This window comes from Oncorhynchus keta, chromosome 27 (genome assembly GCF_023373465.1).
Source record: "Oncorhynchus keta strain PuntledgeMale-10-30-2019 chromosome 27, Oket_V2, whole genome shotgun sequence".
NCBI classification, from domain to species: Eukaryota; Metazoa; Chordata; class Actinopteri; order Salmoniformes; family Salmonidae; genus Oncorhynchus; species Oncorhynchus keta.
In genome coordinates, this window is record NC_068447.1 from 46,647,788 (window position 1) to 46,666,143 (window position 18,356).

The 18,356-nt window shown below is 42.2% G+C and overlaps 1 protein-coding gene across 2 annotated transcripts; it reads left to right on the forward strand.

Moving 5' to 3' along the window:
- Positions 1 to 3,479: 3,479 nt before the first annotated feature.
- Positions 3,480 to 16,624, forward strand: kiaa2013 (KIAA2013 ortholog). 2 transcript variants are annotated; one of them, XM_035739458.2, is made up of 3 exons: positions 3,480 to 5,139; positions 7,605 to 8,467; positions 13,122 to 16,624. In XM_035739458.2, the coding sequence occupies exons 1-3, from the start codon at positions 4,170 to 4,172 to the stop codon at positions 13,152 to 13,154; spliced, it is 1,866 nt and encodes a 621-aa protein (XP_035595351.1). In that variant the 5' UTR covers positions 3,480 to 4,169; the 3' UTR covers positions 13,155 to 16,624. The 2 variants fall into 2 exon arrangements, with proteins under 2 accessions (XP_035595351.1, XP_035595352.1); XM_035739459.2 differs by having other exon boundaries at positions 15,480 to 16,624.
- The last annotated feature ends 1,732 nt before the right edge of the window (positions 16,625 to 18,356 follow it).

The following is an 18,356-nucleotide window of genomic DNA, read 5'->3' on the forward strand; positions in this document are numbered from 1 at the left end:
TCAATGGAAACAAAATGCACCCGAGCTCAATTTTGAGTCTCATAGCAAAGGGTCTGAATACTTAAGTAAATAACGTATTTCTGTTTTATATGTAATAAATGTGCAAAAATGTCTAAAAACCTGTTTTCGCTTTGTCATTATGGGGTGTAAATTGATGACAAAAAATGATAATATTTAATCAATTTTAGAATAAGGCTGTAACTTAACAAAATGCGGAAAAGGGGGTCTGAATACTTTCCGAAGGCACTGTATATTGTAAATGCCACCACTTCAGACTTCTGACAATCTCTTTTTTTAACCCATCGACCAGTTAGGTGCCTTTCCTAGTGAGGCATTGGAAAACCTCTCAGGTCTTTGTGGTTAAGTCGGTGTTTGAAATTCACTGCTCGACTGAGGGACCTTACAGATAATTGTATGTGTGGGATAGAGATGAGATATTCACTAAAAAAATAATTTCAACTCCTGAACCTATTTAGTTTTGCCATAACAAAGAGGTTGAATACCTAGACTCAAGAGATTTCAGCTTTTCATTTTGAATTAATTATTAACATTTCAAAAAACATAATTCCACTTTGACATTATGGGGTATTGTTTGTAGGCCAGTGACATGCAATTTAAATTCAGACTAACAAGAAAATGTGGAAAAAGTCGACAGTGTGAATATTCATGTGCCTTAATAACAAATTTGTATTCAATCCATAAATACGATTAAATTGTTAAAATTACGAGTTGGTTTAGCCACAAAAAAACAAAACAGGAACCATTCCGCTAGCCATGATTAGCTGAGATAATGAGTGGGCTGGACACTTCACTGTACCGTTTACACCTTCTGGATCCTGTGCATGTGACAAATAAACTTAGATTGTATTTGATATCGCGTGTGTTAACCACATGGCCTCACATGTGAATCCTAAAGAGATGGGTGGGGCTAAGGCTTAAGAGGGTGTGAACGATGCTGAATGGGTGTAGACAAAGAAGAGCTCTCCAGTAGGTGTACTTAAACATTCAAGGGCCATTTTCTCAAAAGTAAATCATACATGTAAAGTTAGCTAGCGAGCCAGCAAGCTAACGTTTGTTAGCTAGCAAACAGTACACTGTAACTTGCAATGAAAATGACTTTGACAAAATTAGAAACGTATAATATCTGAAAATGTAGCTAGACTCTTATCCGTATACATGGATGACAATTCACGGCAGACTGGAACCATTTAATTCCGTTTTGTTTGTAGCTACATCTTGTTTGGCCAGCGTTGTCAAGTCACATGCTGTTGAGAAAAGCAGCAAAACGTTTGCAGTTCTCAATGGCTGATGTTAGACACTATATATACACACAAAGGTATGCGGACACCCCTTAGTGGATTCAGCTATTTCAGCCACCTCTGTTGCTCACAGGTGTATAAAATCAAGCACATCGCCATGCAATCTCCATAGACAAACATTGGTAGTAGAATGGCTTTACCGAAGAGCTCCGTGACTTTCAACGTGGCACTGTCATAGAATGTCACCTTTCCAACAAGTCAGTTCGTAAAATGTATGCCCTGCTAGAGCTGCCCTGAGCCAAATGTAAGTGCTGTTATTGTGAAGTGGAAACGTCTAAGAGCAACAATGGCTCAACCGCAAAGTGATAGGACACACAAGCTTACAGAACGGTACCGCAAGGTGCTGAAACGAGTAGCGCATAAAAATTGTCTGTCCTCAGTTCCAACACTCACCACCAAGTTCCAAAGTACCTCTGGAAGCAACGTCCTTCCGGATAAGAATTGTTCGTCGGGAGCTTCATTAAATTAGTTTCCATGGCTGAGCAGCCGCACACAAGCTTAAGATCACCATGCACAAAGCCAAGCGTTGGCTGGAGTGGTGTAAAGCTTGCCACCAATGGACTGGAGCAGTGACAACGCCTTCTCTGGAGTGATGAATTACGCTTCACCATCTGGCAGTTCGATGAACGAATCTGGTGCCCTACCTCACTAATGCTATTGTGGTTGAACGGAAGCAAGTCCCCACAGCAATGTTCCAACATACAGTAGCTTTCACCTGGATTCACCTGGCCAGTATACATCATGGACAGAGCAGTTGTTCCTAATGTTTTGTACACTCAGTGTGTGTGTGTGTGTGTGTGTGTGTGTGTGTGTGTAGATAGATAAACACAAACACACAAAACACCTACTCTTTCCATGACGTAGACTGAACAGGTGAATCCAGGTGAAAACTACTGTATATTCCGGACTGACATTGCTCATTCTGATATTATTGTATTGACCACAATCATGTGCTGTGAAGTCTCGCACACCCAAATAACTCTCTGCAGCTGCCACCACAACCTACATTTTCTGACACTTCTGATCCATCCCTGCAGTACAATTAATAACCATTGCTATAAATGCTAAAAATCCAATCTTACTGAAACGTATTTCACTTCTTGGCCTATCCCTCTGTACTGGTATATCTCTACTACTCTCACCTTAACCCATCTTCCTCTACTTTCTTCACAGCCTCAGCATATGACAACTTCTGCTCTACTCTTAACCCTGGAAACCTCAACCTGCCTCTTTCTCACAGGACATTTCTGATCCCCAGCTCCATGGGCACCCCTACAATTAACACATTCCACTACTTTCCCCAATACTACACATTCCTTTGTCTCACACCGTGGGCCCTCTCTCCCACACACTGTTGCCACATGCCCATAAGCTTGACACCTGTAACATCTTAATGGATAACTTATATATCCTAACTTCGCTTTGCCAGGCAAAGACTCAACTCAAAAGAACAGACAATGACTTGTCTGTTTCCTCCAACTCACTCCCCTGTCTGTGTTGCATCAAACGACGAGCATCACATACACCGGGAATATTTTCCCTCAGCTAGTCAACGTTTATATCTACTGCTACCCCAGTTACCACTCCTTTCATTGGTGCCCTTTTCATGAGAACGAAACAATTCACTTTCCTTGCCCCCATTCGTTTTACTTCAAGCGCATTCTTCCTCTGCCCAACAGAAACACAAACAATTATCACTAGACCAACTTCTAGTTACCCTCACCGATTCACCTGTCCCAACACCCCCACAGTGAAACCACAAATGGATCAGCCAAGAGGCAAGAGTCCACCTTTTCCACTTCACTCCTACTGTCACATACTCTTCTTCATCCTGATCCTCAGTGCATACCACGGTCTCCGATAACTTTACCACATCTACCACCTCCGATACTTCACCCTCATTCACTTCCATTTCTTCTCCTGTCTACCATTCTTCTTTGACAAACCATCTCCCTTTTTTCCCACAACTTCTATCCGACTCAAGCTCACCCTCTTCTAAACTCACCCTCTTCTAAACTCACCCTCTTCTAAACTCACCCTCTTCGTCCCTCAATCTCTTAGACCTCTTCTCTCTCACTTTTCCCCTCAATTCAGACACAAACGTGACAATTTACAACTTTCTAGCTAATAAAAAACACAGTGTCGTAAAAATTCCCAACTAATTCCGACACTTCCGGTGCTATCGTCCAACGTGATTTGCGGTAATTTCAGTAAACCCATGCAGAAGTGTCAACGATAGATTGGTGAGTTGCTTGAAAAGTAATCCAACTCAAAAAGGAATGGAATCCCAACTGCTAGACATAAGCGAAAAATGAGCAACAATTGCACTCAATGGATTTATTGCCACGATGTGAGAAACAAATGCTAAGTGTCGCCTAACTAGCAGCGAAATGCTAGTTTGCAACCGCCATAACTTAGCTAGCTCGCTAGGTACGTTAGCTCACTTAGCTTGTTTTGGTTAGCTTGTTAGCATGCTTAGGTTTGACAGCAATCAAGATTTGACATGGACATTTTAGCTAATGTGCTGTTATTTGGATAGCAACATACAGTAGCTATACAATATTTGAGTACCAGGTTATTAGCATCGCTAGTGAAAGTTATCTAGCTAGGTAAAGTTAGCTTACCTACCGTGTGCATTGCTAGCTACTATGGTTGTCAACAGGAAAGACTTCCTACACTAATAACTCAAAACGTAAGCGGTCATCTCCTGATCTAACGTTGATATTGGTTAGAGAGAATGGAGAACCACCTTTGACGGTCCTGTTTTTTTTGTTATACTGGTAATTAGGTACTATAGCTAACTACTCAAATTGCAAACTTGAGTTATAGTGTCTCTAAAGCATAAATACAATGTGGCTCCAGCAAAGACTAAAGGGCCTACCAGGTCTGCTGTCAAGCAGCTGGGCTAGAAGAATGCTCATTGGACTGCTGTTTTTCCTAATCTTCTACTGGTACCTTAGCTCAGACGGTGCTTTGAGGTTGTTCAGTGGCTTAGGCCAGTCGGGCGGGCCAGCAGGACAATGCCTCCAGACTGAGATCCACAGGTGGAAGTCACTGGTGGACCGGGGTGAGGGAATCTACACTACTCCCCAGGAGAAAGCGGTCACGCCTTTCGTCTCAGGTAACGGCCATTTCCTGGTGGACATTGACTCCAACAGACTGTGGGTGGCCTCGTCCTCCCAGCCCGGCTCGGCCCCAGTTTACCAGACTGAGTACTCACCCATCGTGGGCATCCACGTCCCGGGGATGCGGGCCAAGGCGAGGGCCACCATGCTATGGTTCCGCAAAGGGGCTGTCCTGTCCGTCCGATGCGTCCTCCCAGGGGGAGCCGGCAGCCTCGGATCAGCCCGTGACTGCCTCACCATCCGAGAAGAGTTCATCGCCCACCGCAGCCGGCCCAATGTCTTCCTCCAGAGGATCCACATCAACAACCCCTCTGAGCGGGCCGCCACCATGGAGGTGTCCACCGAAATTCCCTCGTTCGGGAGCAAGTTCTCAGCCAGTGTGGAGAAGGTGGAGGACAAGGAGGTCGTGCTGTCATTGGGCCGCGTGGTTCTGCCTGAAAAGAACCAGATAGTGCTGGTGGTGGTGGCCACCAATAAGCTTGGCAGCCGCATCCAGGTGGCTGCCAAGTCAGAGTTTGCAGAGAATGTGTTGTCGGTGGTGTGGATGTCGGAGCCCATCGAGGCGGCCAAGCTGGAGGAGACCTTCACCAGGCTCCGGGACGGAGCCAAGAAAGAACTGGGAGAGCTGCTGAGGGCCAACGTAGAAGATCTGGTCCAGGACCACCAACAGGCCTGGATGGACCTCTTCATCTCTGGTGAGTGAATACAAAGTCGAGGCTGAGATGCCATGCCTTTTGCGTTGCAGTGCAGAATGACGTTGTGGTATTTAGATAACTCTCACATGCTTTCTCATAGACTGTGCAGGATGAAACAATTATTGGATGGTATTTGCATGCTACCTGATTATGATGAATGACTAGGCTAATGAATGATGTAGTTCTAGATCAAATTACTAAAGAGAAAAAAGGAAAAGACAGAAGAAAACAGCAAACAACAATGCAAAAAAGAAATCAACAAAGTAATACATTTTAAACAAAAGATGCCAAAATGCCAACTGTATATGTTTGTGTGCATGTCTGGCACTATTGCATGTATGTGTGTGTTCTTGTATGTGTTTATTTGAATGAGAGTGTGTGTATAATCAAACACCTGCACGGCATCAGTCAGTTGTAAAAACACTGCCACTTAGTGTCATTCAAATGTACCTTGTTTTATTTAGCCTTTTTTTTCCCTTTATCTTTTGACCACCATTCTCTCTCTCACACAGCACAAAGTCTTTAAATCTTACGTTGTTTCATATATCAAATCATACCAAATCTCTTCCCAACTATCTGTATGGCACAGTTGTCAACATCCTGGTCCTCAAATGAAACTTTCCTATTTATGTTATTTTTATTCCTCTGCCAGTTTTGATTCTTTATATTGGGCAGACCAGTTCCCCACCTCCTCCCGCCGCCACCCGCCTCCTCCATTTTTGGGGCAATGTTGTAATCAATTGGTTGTACTCTTGGATTGAGCAGACCTTCCCGTACAATTCTGATAACTCCATGAAGGACATAACTTTACCATTACAATTTACAATATAATTTAAGAACAAAATACCCTTTTCAAACATCTTTCCCATAAATACAGGTATTTTATCAACCAGCACATTTGAGTTCAGCCATAATATTTGTGGTAATATTTGTTCTATCTTTTCAGGGGGGTGAAATTGAAGTTGTAGCCAGCTCTGCAATGCGTGTTTGAAAAAGACAGAAAATCTAATTTTCTAAATGTCCATTGCTTGTGTTTCTTGGCCCAAGCAAGTCTCTTCTTCTTATTGGTGTCCTTTAGTAGCAGTTTCTTTGCAGCAATTTGACCATGAAGGCCTGATTCACAGTCTCCTCTGAACAGTTTATGTTGAGATGTGTCTGTTACTTGAACTCTGAAGAATTTATTTGGCTGTTATTTCTGAGGCTGGTAACTCTAATGGACTTATCCTCTGCAGCAGAGGTAACTCTGGGTCTTCCATTCCTGTGGCGGTCCTCATGAGAGCCAGTTTCATCATAGTCCTTGATGGTTTTTGTGACTGCAAAAACAGTATTGACTGACCTTTATGTCTTAAAGTAATGATGGACTGTGTGTGGGTGGTCGATTTCAGTTAGTCAGTGACGTTTACGCCAAGGAACTTGAAGCTTTCCACCCCCCATCTACAGTTTCCTGAAGTTCAACATTCATCTTCTTTGTTTTGTAGACATTAAGTGAGATGTTGTTTTCCAGGCACCACACTCCCAGAGCCCGCACCTCCTCCCTGTAGGCTGTCTAGTCATCGTTGACAATCAAGCCTACTACTGTTGTGTCTGCAAACTTGATGATTGAGTTGGAGGCGTGCTTGGCCACGCCATCATGGGTGAACAGGGAGTACAGGAGGGGACTGAGCTCGCACCCTTGTGGGGCCCCAGTGTTGAGGATCAGCAGAGTGTAGGTGATGTTTCCTACCTTCACCACCTGGGGGCGGCCCATCAGGAAGTCTAGGACCCAGTTGCACAGGGCGGGGTTAAGACCCAGGTCCTTGAGCTTAATGATGAGCTTGGAGGGTACTGTGGTGTTGAATGCTGAGCTGTAGTCAATAAACAGCATTCTTACATAGGTATTCCTCTTCTCCAAATGGGATAGGGCAGTGTGCAGAGTGATGGCGATTGCATCGTCTATGGATCTATTGGGGTGGTATGCAAATTGAGGTGGGTCTAGGGTGGCAGGTAAGGTGGAGGTGATATGGTCCTTGACTAGTCTCTCAAAGCACTTCATGATGACAGAGGTGAGTGCTACAGGGCTATAGTCATTAAGTTCAGTTACCTTTGCCTTCTTGGGTACTGGAACAATGGTGGCCATCTTGAAGCATGTGGTGACAGCAGACAGGGATAGTAAGCAAACTGCTTTGGTAATAAAAAGGCAATCTCTGTTAGCTTTTGCAGAGGCACCAGCAATTCTTCCTAGGGTCCACAAAAAAAGAAAACACCATTTGAAATACAACGATATACAAATAATACAACAAAAAATAATACAACTACAACAATTGTGTGTGTGTGTGTGTGTTTGTTTCTGTGTGTGTATCCCCTTCACAGTCCCCGCAGTTCCGTGAGATGTTCTGGAGCATCGGTACTTTTCAGTTGTTCATCCCAGCTCCACTATGTTGACATATTCTGTTCCCACATCTGCTGTGTGTGTATCTGTCCTGCAGGGGTGGAGATGCGTAAGATCACCGACGCACACACGCCATCCAGCGCCACAGTCAACACCACGCTCTACTACGTCCTCTCGGCCTCGCCGGCTCCACTGCTGGACCGCCGTCTTGGCACTGAGGAGCGCGCCCGCCTGGAGTCCAGCCTCAACTACGCCGACCACTGCTTCAGCGGGCATGCCACAATGCACGCTGAGAACCTGTGGCCGGAGCGGGTCAGCAGCGTGGCCCAAGTCCTGCAGCTGGTCAACCTGTGGACCCTCACCCTGCAGAAGAGGGGCTGCAAGGTGCTGGTGGCGGCGGGCGCCCACGGCGTTATGCAGGGTGCCGTGCTCAGCTTCGGAGGCCTCTCATTCAACGAAAACCACCTTCAGTTCCAGGCAGACCCGGATGTACTGCACAACAGCTACGCGCTGCGGGGAATCCACTACAACCAGGACCTGATCAACCTAGCTGTGCTGCTGGACTCTGAGGGCAAACCCTTTCTGCACGTGTCAGTCAAGCCCCAGGAGAAGCCCGTGGCACTGTACGCCTGCGAGGCGGGCTGCCTCAACGAGCCGGTGGAGCTGACGTCGTCGCTGGTGGAGGCCAAGGGCCACGTGTTCCCTGTGATGGTGACGCAGCCCATCACTCCGCTGCTCTACATCTCCACGGACCTTCGCCACCTGCAGGACCTGCGGCACACGCTGCACCTCAAGGCCATCCTGGCACACGAGGAGCACATGGCCAAGCAGTACCCGGGCCTGCCCTTCCTCTTCTGGTTCAGCGTGGCTTCTCTCATCACCCTCTTCCACCTCTTTCTCTTCAAGCTCATCTACAATGAGTACTGGGGCCCCGGCGCCAAGCCCCTCTTCAGGAGCAAGGTATAAAAACACAAACACAACTACTTTGAACTGATGAACAAAAAGCTGTCCACAGCAAACTGATTTGAACTGATTAACAACTAAACTGTCCGTTTTTTCTGTGTGGTGGCGAGAATTCCCTTTTTCTTCAATGCTTTTTCGGGTGTCTATCTGTTTGGATGTGTGTGTGGGATTTTGTCTTTGGAGTGGATTTGCATAATTGCTGTGAACCCCCTCGCCCATTTTCCTGCTCCCCTCTGTACAAACCCAGAAATGATTTGGTGTGTTGTCGTTTTCTATGGATGAAAGCAATCTTTTTGAGAAGTCATTTGACGACAAATTATCTAATTGGAAAGTAATGCACAATATTTAGTGGGGTCCGAAATTATTGACACCCTTGTTAAAGATAACCCCCGTTAAAGCAATAATTACTGTATAAAATAAATAACTCCCAATACGGAGCTATATTGTATGCTCAACAAAATTGGGAGGTTGTATTATTTTTAGATTAATACAGTTGCTCTGAGATTTTGTTTCACAAGTCATGCTTTTTTTTTCTCTCAAAATGAGTCCAAAATTATTGACTTCCCTAAAGATTCTTATAAATAAAGTAGTCAAAAGTTTTGAATTTGGTCCCATATTCCGAGCACACAATGACTACTTGTTGGATGCATTTGAAGTTTGTTTTTTTGGTTGTGTTGCAGATTATTTTGTGCCCAATAGAATATGAATGGTAAATAATGTATTGTGTCATTTTGGAGTCACTATTATAAATAAGAATATAATGTTTCTGAACACTTCTACATTAATGTGGATGATTACGGATAATCCTGGAGACACAAGCATCTCGTCATTTTATCCATTATCTTTGACCTTATACATATTTCCAAATGTAGGCTGTAGCTTTTCCTGTCCGTGTGGATGCAAACCCCCAAACCTTAAGGCTCTGGTATAGCTAATGATGTGTTTTGTCCCCCTTAGTTCAATCCCTTTACTGGTGCCTTCAAGTCTTCTCTCAATCAACAAGTGTGCGAATGTGGGTTTTGAATCTTTCCACCTCGATTTGACACGCGGCATAATAATTTCAGCAAGAAATGACTGAACCCAGATCGACCCAAGGTTGAGCTTCTTGTGGTCCGCCATCTTAAATGAGGACTCCCTAATACTGGTGCGTTCAATGACACACAAGTGTTCTAATCAAATGTACATGTCTCATTTTAGACTACAGGCCTAAAACGCTAGTCATTGTAAAATATAGTGGGGTCTGAAATTCTAGACTGTCTCAAAATGAGAAAGACAATATGCCCATCAGGCATTTAGCCAAAGAAAGACCAAAACTGGAAACCGCTAACGGGGTTAAACGAGGTGGTTCTAATCTGGGAATTTTCCAAAAGCTTCTTGATACTCATCTATCTACAGTATTTGTTGCAAAATTAGTTGTGTGTTTGAAATAATGGGCACTACGAAGGATGGACATTTCTACTGTAAGTGGTTGTGCTTTGATTAACTATGACTGAGCGCCGCCAACTAATCCCTTTTTGCCGCGTGGCATCGTTTTGGTTTGTGTGTATTTTTTTATTTTTTGGATGGTGTTTTCTTTTGATTCACTGATTTAAATTAAGGAATTAAATTGCTTTCTCTTTGATAACCAATCTAACAATAAGCTTGCTGTTTACTCATACCTATGTGTGTATAGGCACTCATCCTATCCCCAACCGACTTCTAGCTCCTAGGCACTTGTAGAGATTTCGATGACCGTTCCAGTAGCTCCACATTGTCTTCTGATAGGCCAGGTGGAATTTCTGCCATATTTCTTACACCTTTCCAATCTTCTTAGATCACATTTGCCCTGGGGTTAGAAGCTCAAGCTTGGGTCGATTTGGGATTGGGGTAAATCAAATCAAATGTATTTATATAGCCCTTCGTACATCAGCTGATATCGCAAAGTGCTGTACAGAAACTCAGCCTAAAACCCCAAACAGCAAGCAATGCAGGTGTAGAAGCACGGTGGCTAGGAAAAACTCCCTAGAAAGGCCAAAACCTAGGAAGAAACCTAGAGAGGAACCAGGCTATGTGGGGTGGCCAGTCCTCTTCTGAATATGAATTCAATCACTTTTTGATTTAAACAAACCTTTGCATATATGTTTGCCCATGGCAGTGCTGGCGTTATGGGCATTATACCTCCTCAACCGTCCAAATTCAATATTGAAATATTGATCATTTATCTGACCGAGACGCGCTCAGACAGAAAGACGCATCAATCTCAGTTAAAGCATCCGGGCGAGTGAAACAGCGCCCCCTGTCCCAGTATGTGTAGCCCTTGTATCTGATGCTTTCTGGACCAAAAGAGTATGACATGCCATACTCTTTTGGTCCAGAAAGCATCAGAAACACGGGCTACACATACTGGGACAGGGGGCGCTGTTTCACTCGCTTGGACGCTTTCTCCAGTGATGTAGTTTCAGCAGAGAGAGGCAAAGCGAGAGGGCTCACTCTTGACAAAATCTGTCCAATGCGTTTCTATGGGAATAATATGCAGACCTAAGCTTGTCGCCTGCTTTCCCAACTTTGGGACAAAGACTCCCATTGTTAGGGCGGAGATATGAGCATCTCATCATTATATACAGATCTCTGATTTCAGCCTCTTGCGAATTTGAAAGGAAAGTTGGCGGGTGCATAGGGCACTGTTAGGATGCTGGATTGCCCTAAAGTAAAGTGATGTTTCGCCAAAATTATGTAATTATTCCTGTCTTAAATTGTTGGTTTTTTTATACTTCACCAAGGAGCTTGACTTAGCCATCCATTTGGGTAGGGTGCGTGGCAATAGGTCTAGTTGATTAAGTTGCGGCTGTCTGTGAAAAGTGTCTAAAATATGTGTCTTCACACATATATAATGTAATTTAAAATGTTGCATCGTGAAGAAGGGGAGAGGGGTGTGGCGAAGATATGGTGCGTCTCCAGAATGCATGCATCAGTAGGTAAGTGCCCATTTAGCCCCCAATGGATCACAGCGTAACGATGTGTCCATATGGTAGAGGCTAGTGCTCTTGCCATAGTTGAGTTTGAACTTTTTCGATTTTTATCATTTTATGATTGAGGGGGAGGGGAGAGAGAGAGAGGGTTGTTGTTAACATTGTTCCTGTGTAATGTCTGAGTGTGCATCACACGTGTGCACACCTACTGTAGACAAAGGTATAAGGAAATTAAACTGTTCCACGAAAATGTGCACATATTAATTACTGGCATGTAGATCGGTAGAAATTGTAGGATAAATTGTAAGCTTCCTCAAACTTGAAACTCCTGAGCTGCGTATGGTCTTTACTATTACACCTATTTAGAACATGTGTGCAAGTGCATGCACACACAGGAGGTCCTAGGAAAAAGTGGGCGAGCCTATGGAAATCAAATGCCCGTCCAACTGATTCATTCTGGCCCATGGAAAAATGGTCAGAAAGTGACTTTTTGGACCTGAATGCCAAAACATTCAGGAGATGGAGGTGCTCAAAGTTGACCCATTTTGTATACCCTACCATATCATGAGACATCCATGTCTTCATCACTGCATAATATAAACAGTTCAGTTTGATATCATTTAAAACCTTACAAACAGGGTTTTCAAACTTATCAATTCTTGAAAAGCATGTTTTTAATTAAAACATATATTTGATTTACATGTAATGTAAATTATCTGAAAAAGCATAAACACACATTTCTCATTCGGATAGATTGTAGCTTAGACCCGACTTTACATCATCTAGGTTTTTTGTGTTGTGCCGGCCATCTGTTGAGACACAACCATGCTCTTGAATACAGGGTGGGTGTCATTTCAATCATAGAAATCAAATTTATAGAATGGACCTATCCCTTCAGACCACTGCGATTTAGCTGGTACACCATTTAAATGTAAATGTACATTTTAATTTCGAATTACTACCACAAAGATGTCTGCTAGTCTACACACCATGGAACGTCAACTTAAATGGTCATGTCTATTCTATTATCTATATTTCTATGATTTCAATTGGTTTTCTATGGAGGATTGACTGTATAATTTAAAACTCATATTCCTATTCAAGTCAACATTCTCTGATGTATAGACCTCTTTGAGGTGCCATTTTAAAAGTTGATATTTTAATTATATTCCCATTTTAGTACATTTATCAGCCCAAGCATGACACCCACCATGTATTCAAGAGCATGTTGTCTCAACCGATGGCGGAAACAACACAAAGACCTCAGATGTCAAATGGGCTCTAAGCTACAACCTATGCAAATAGGACAAAAATCTGAGTTTGCACGTTATTGGATAATTGACTTTTAAGGTTATTATTATTATTTATTTTTTTCTTAAATAAATTATGAAACCGTTTGACCACCTATTTGTACGTTTTTAAATTACATAAATCTCAACCATTTATCTTTTCCAGTGATAATGACATGGATGTCTTATGGTATGTGAAATGAGTCAACTTTGAGCCCCTTTATCTCTTGAATGTTTTGGCATTCATGTCCGAACGGTCACTCTCTGATCACTTCTACAATTGGCCAATATGTATGGAAGGTTTTGTTCAAATCAAAAAGGGGTGCTATCAAAAAGTGATTTAATTCAAATGGATTTGTCTTGCATTTCCTGTTTGCTCTTCCTGTTTATAACCCTCCCCTTTAAACTCACCAGGTGACGAAGCCAAGTGAGGAAATGGAAGCTTAGGAAGCAGCCATGACATCACAGATGCAGAGTAGCAGCCAGCGAATTAGATTGCCATAAAGTGTGTTACTGTTCATGTCATCTGATTGAGGTCATTATTTGATAATGATATTTGTGTTGAGATGGTCAACGTGTTGATTTGACTTTCGACATGTTGGAGCTGAATTCAGAGAAAAAAGCTCACATTGCCTGATGAGGTCTTTCATTGGCAAGGCAAGTGAAAGTCTGTCATTCTTTACAATGCTTCCATTCATTTTGGCAGAGCGACCTGTCTGTTTGAATGAATACCACCATCATCATACACTATGGGTGAAAGATGCCAACCGATTGGTTGTCACTCACTGGCAAAACTCCAAATGGAGGCTCAGGTCTCAAAGGTTGAAGTATGAGTGTGATTGAAAGGAATCGTCTTATTTTCTTTCACATTATTGGTCCTGTTGGTAAATGTTAATATCCATCCTTGCTTTCTTTACTTGGAAGTCTAACATGGTCTAAAATGATTGCATTGGTAAAGGGTTCCACTATCTAGCTTTCACCAATGTTGTTGTTACAGGGAATGGGGGGATGGATTTTCTAATTATTTAAACAGATCAATTTCCTATACACCTGTAGTCTATTTCCTGCCAAGCTTAATATAGTCAAAATTAAGTATTTAAAAAATCTGAGGATCAGCTTGTGCCGAGCAAGTGTCAATTCAGTCTAAAGACCCATTGATATCAACCTGATGCTAAATTAGCAGGTCCGTCCGGCAGTGTGCATTGGGTCTTAATTTCCTAGTGGAAAAAGTGAGTCTTATTGGTGAATTGCTCTGAGTCTGCCACTCAATGCACTTCTTCAAGACCTCTGCTTCTGAACACCAAACATTGCTAAGGTGACCAAAATATATTCACTTCCTGATCTTTTCCTGTCCCTTTACAGGAGATGTAGTAGTCATAGAAGTAGAATCCTAGGATAGGGATATATTTTATATGGTTCTAGTCACTGCGTTGTGCTGTTTCTACCATATAGAATTCTGGAATATGTGAGTTTTCCCTTCCCTGTTTTTCATGACATCTCATGACTGAAATAATTGGCACCCTTCATAAAGATGGTATATTGTGTTTGCATTTTTTTGTTGTTGAAATTATATTTTATACTAATACAATTTCTCTTAATTTTTAGTTTTTTTTTAATAAGTAATACAAAATATATAAAAGATGGGTCAATTTTTGGCACCCGTTTTCAATACTCCGTCACCCTCCCCTTGAGAGGATAACATCACTGAGCCTTTTTAGGTACTGGGTTATTTTCTGCCTATCACATCCTCTTTTCAATACCAAACCCACCACTGGTGTGTGTGGCCAAAGAGCTCTATTTGCATGTCATCTGAACATAGCACTGGTTCCAATCCAAGTCAGTGCCAATGCCGTTTAACAAACTCCAGGCATTTACATTTATTGGATGACATGAAAATAGAGCTCTTTGGTCACGCACACCAGTGGTGGGTTTGGTGTCAAAAGAAGGCTGTGATGAGCAGAAAAAACCTCATACCTACTGTAAAATATGGTGGTGGATCTTTTTTATGGGCCTATTTTGCTTCAACTGGTTAGGGCCTACGGCATCATGAACTTTACCCAGTATCAGGACATTTTAGCCAAAAACCTGGTTTCCTCTGCCAGGGGGCTAAAACTTGGCCGCAAGTGGATCGTCCAGCAAAACAATTACCCCAAGCACACATCAAATTACACAAAGAATATGTTTAATTGAGCACAAAAAAAAAATGTTTTATTGCAATGGCCATCGCAGTTTCTGGACCCCGTTTGAAAACCTGTGGTATGAATTGAAGAGGGCAGTCCATAAGAGTAGACAAAGGATATCAAGCTCTAGACTCTATTATGCAAATTAATCTACCATGATTGAGTGAATTTATGCGCTTAATGTTGTTTTTAAATACTCCAAAATTACTAGATAAACTGAGTCTACCAATCCCATTTGTTGTGAAGTGTGAATTGTTTTCTCGTTCTTATGTATTTTTCATCTTTGTTCATATAGAATTTAAGGGCTTTTTTGAATCTGTTATTTTGATTGTAACGAACTACTGAGTGTGCCTTTTTTTTAATTAATTTATTCTGATTACACCTACAGTTTGGTTGGATTGTACTTGAATATAATGTCATTTGAGAGAAAATAAAAATGTGTATGTTATTGTAAATTGATTTGGATAAATTACAAATGTATACATATAGACTTTGAATTATAAATTTGTAAATTTGTTCAATTAAAGTATGCTGTCAGAGAAATTGTTAAACTATTTTGTCAAATCTATGAAGTTCTATTTGTATTCAACAGTGATTGACTTGGGCCGGAGCTGACCGAAACGCTGTACCTTCTCTTCTAGTTTGGGGGGGAATTGCGTACCTGCTCCTCTGATCAGAGCTGAATGAATAGCAATGGAGAGTGGTCATTCATTTCCTCATTCTGCTTTGTTCCGGTGTATTTGCCACTAGTATGTGAATCTGTGAAAGACAGTAAGTATGTTGTTCGAGATTACGCATATTGAAAATGTGCCAGACTGAATGACATGACACGCTGTTCCAAGTTGTCAAATGAGGGTTTGCAAGGTCATGGAAATGAATTAAATAATAGTTTTTAATGTAGTTCATGAAAGCACACTTAAATATGATAAATATAAACTACATATCAGCCATTATCGGAATGGCCCTTCAGTGTATGTCTGTCGTGCTGTGTGCCAGTGTGAGTGGTCCGTTGCAGGAGGAGAGGGAGCGCGACGTTTCAGCAGCAGGTAGAAAATAATGACTGAGACCTAACTAGATTACCAATTCAAAACGTAATTGTAGCAGTTATCTGTCATATATATATATATATATATATGTGTGTAAACATTCATACACATAGCTCATATATATTATACAGCGCCAAGCCAAACCGCCTGACTCAAGTCATCTTACCTTCCTGTTAAAACAGGAACTAGCTCACACAGCCAGCAATAAAACTACCCCCCTAACACTATCCCCTCAGCTTTGTTGTCTTACCACCCCAGGAAACAAAGACATTACATCGCAAGAACACATACACCCAGCCATAAAACTGACCCCCTCTGTTCTCTTCTTTCACGACTCCCTCTGCTCTCCTGTATCAGATTTCCTGACACACAAATACCTTCTTGCATGAACACACACACCTTACTCCCACCTTTACCGGTCGGGTGCTCAGAGAACAAGACTCTGCTATGCACCAATGGGGCCCGCTCTGGCTAGAGCAAGGCCCGCCTCCAACTCTTTGTGACCAGTCAGAAGACCAAAACGACAAGACTCCACCTACTTTATTCCATGCATAAAAATGAATGTAACCTTTGTATAAGGCCTCTTTTTCACCTCACTCCTTGCCGAGTTATATGAACTAGATCCGTGCACGTAAAACTGCGGGACAAGATATCTTTGACTCATTAAAACTGTCTTTTGTTACAACTGAAATCCACTCTGTCCAGCGTCCATGATTTGGTCTCAACTCTCCAATATTTGAACATCAACAAACTTGGTAGCAGAGGATGGTTAGATGAGCTGGCTATTCTGCGCAACAACTGGGCACAGTCCTTTGGATCCTTTACCTCCTGTGCTGCATGAATCATCTCACTTTGGAGAGAGGTGGGAACAACTGGATTAGGCAAATCCTGCAGGTATCTCCAAAGGCCATCACATAGCGACTGTAGGTCCAAAGGCTCCAAATCACAGTCAGTGAACTGTCTCATATCCAGCCCACAAGCTGCTGTGAAAGTTCTATAAAGGGTTGGACATTCCAAACCTTTGCCTTCTATTGCCTCCAGAAGCTTGACCAGGATGGGTGATGCAGTCTCTGGGGGAGCAAACTGGCACCAGAGTTGCCAGCTTAATACTGTAATTTTGCTTTACAATACTATTTTCCATACTGTAAAACATTACAGCATCCCTGTACATTTACAGCAAGGATGCTGTAATATGTTTTTACAGTAAGGAAAATAGTACTGTAAAACATATTACAGCATCTCTGCTGTAAAACAAAATTATAGTATTAAGCTGGCCACTGTGGTGCCATGCAATGCTGTAAATTTACAGGGGAAAGTTTTACAGTGCTGTTGTCTTGAAAGCACCATAAATCCAGAGAATGTCAGACTTTGATGACAAAATTTGCCCACGAAGGATCGTCGTGCCACCTTCCTATTCAAGTGAGCACATCACGTTGAGTCCAAAAATGTATTGTATGCTACTGCATACATGCTGTAATATGCCAGGGAGATATGTATACTGTAGCAAAGAAAGTAATATTAAGTGTATGTTGTGTAGTAAGCTGTTAGTGGCCCATGTGCCTCGCGCTAATAATTTGGTCTATTTTCACCTCTTAATTTCACCTACTGTTCTGACTTGGTGGCGCATATGTAGCCTATAACCTTTTTTGGAGAAATGTCATCATTGAATATTGTAAGAGCTTTCATTGTCTGCTTATGTCCTTCCTAGCTCACACATTAATGTCTTAATTGAAATTACGGATTGCCATAGTTTGTACATCTCAATTGTCAGTAGAAACCACATTTGTTTTAGCAATTCAGCTAATATGGCTCTGTTTTTTTTAAAGCCTGTAAATGAGGCTGAATGAACTGTTTCACTGCCAGACAAGGCTCTGCTGATTTGCCAGGTGTAGCAGTGGTATAGTACAATGCATGTATTGTTTAGTGTTGGGTAGTGGCTTTGCTGGCACGCATGCTACATATATATATATTTTTGCCCCACCAAGATGTACATGCTAAAATCGCCGCTGACACACACACACACAGACAAATCAGAACCATGGACAGCCACGTCATATTTAGCTTGCGTTGATTGGACTAAATAGTTTTTGTAATCTTTTAGTTGTCACTGTATTAGATTAAGTTGAAATGGTCCTGGAATAGTGGAGGCAGCTCCTGTTTTCTTTGCGACTTGCGGTATCTCCCTGTGGTTCTAAATCAATAGTTGTAATGGTGGTCCGAAAATGTCAAACAATAACTATCTGTTACTGTACCTGCAATATGCTTTGTGGACTTCACTGTCTGGTTGTGTGATAAAACAAATATGTTTTGAATTGATTCTGTCACTGTGTCTTCTTATTGTCTCGGCCTTTAGGCCTATATATCACGGTCACAAAGCATATTAATTAATAGGTTATAGAGCAACAACACAATTATCACAACAC

Bases quoted from the DNA above. Each gene is read 5' to 3' on its own strand.
- kiaa2013 (XM_035739458.2), top strand. From the start codon at position 4,170: ATGTGGCTCCAGCAAAGACTAAAGGGCCTACCAGGTCTGCTGTCAAGC. The intron at 5,140-7,604 runs GTGAGTGAATAC...TCTGTCCTGCAG, and splicing joins GATGGACCTCTTCATCTCTG to GGGTGGAGATGCGTAAGATC. The intron at 8,468-13,121 runs GTATAAAAACAC...TAAACTCACCAG, and splicing joins AGCCCCTCTTCAGGAGCAAG to GTGACGAAGCCAAGTGAGGA.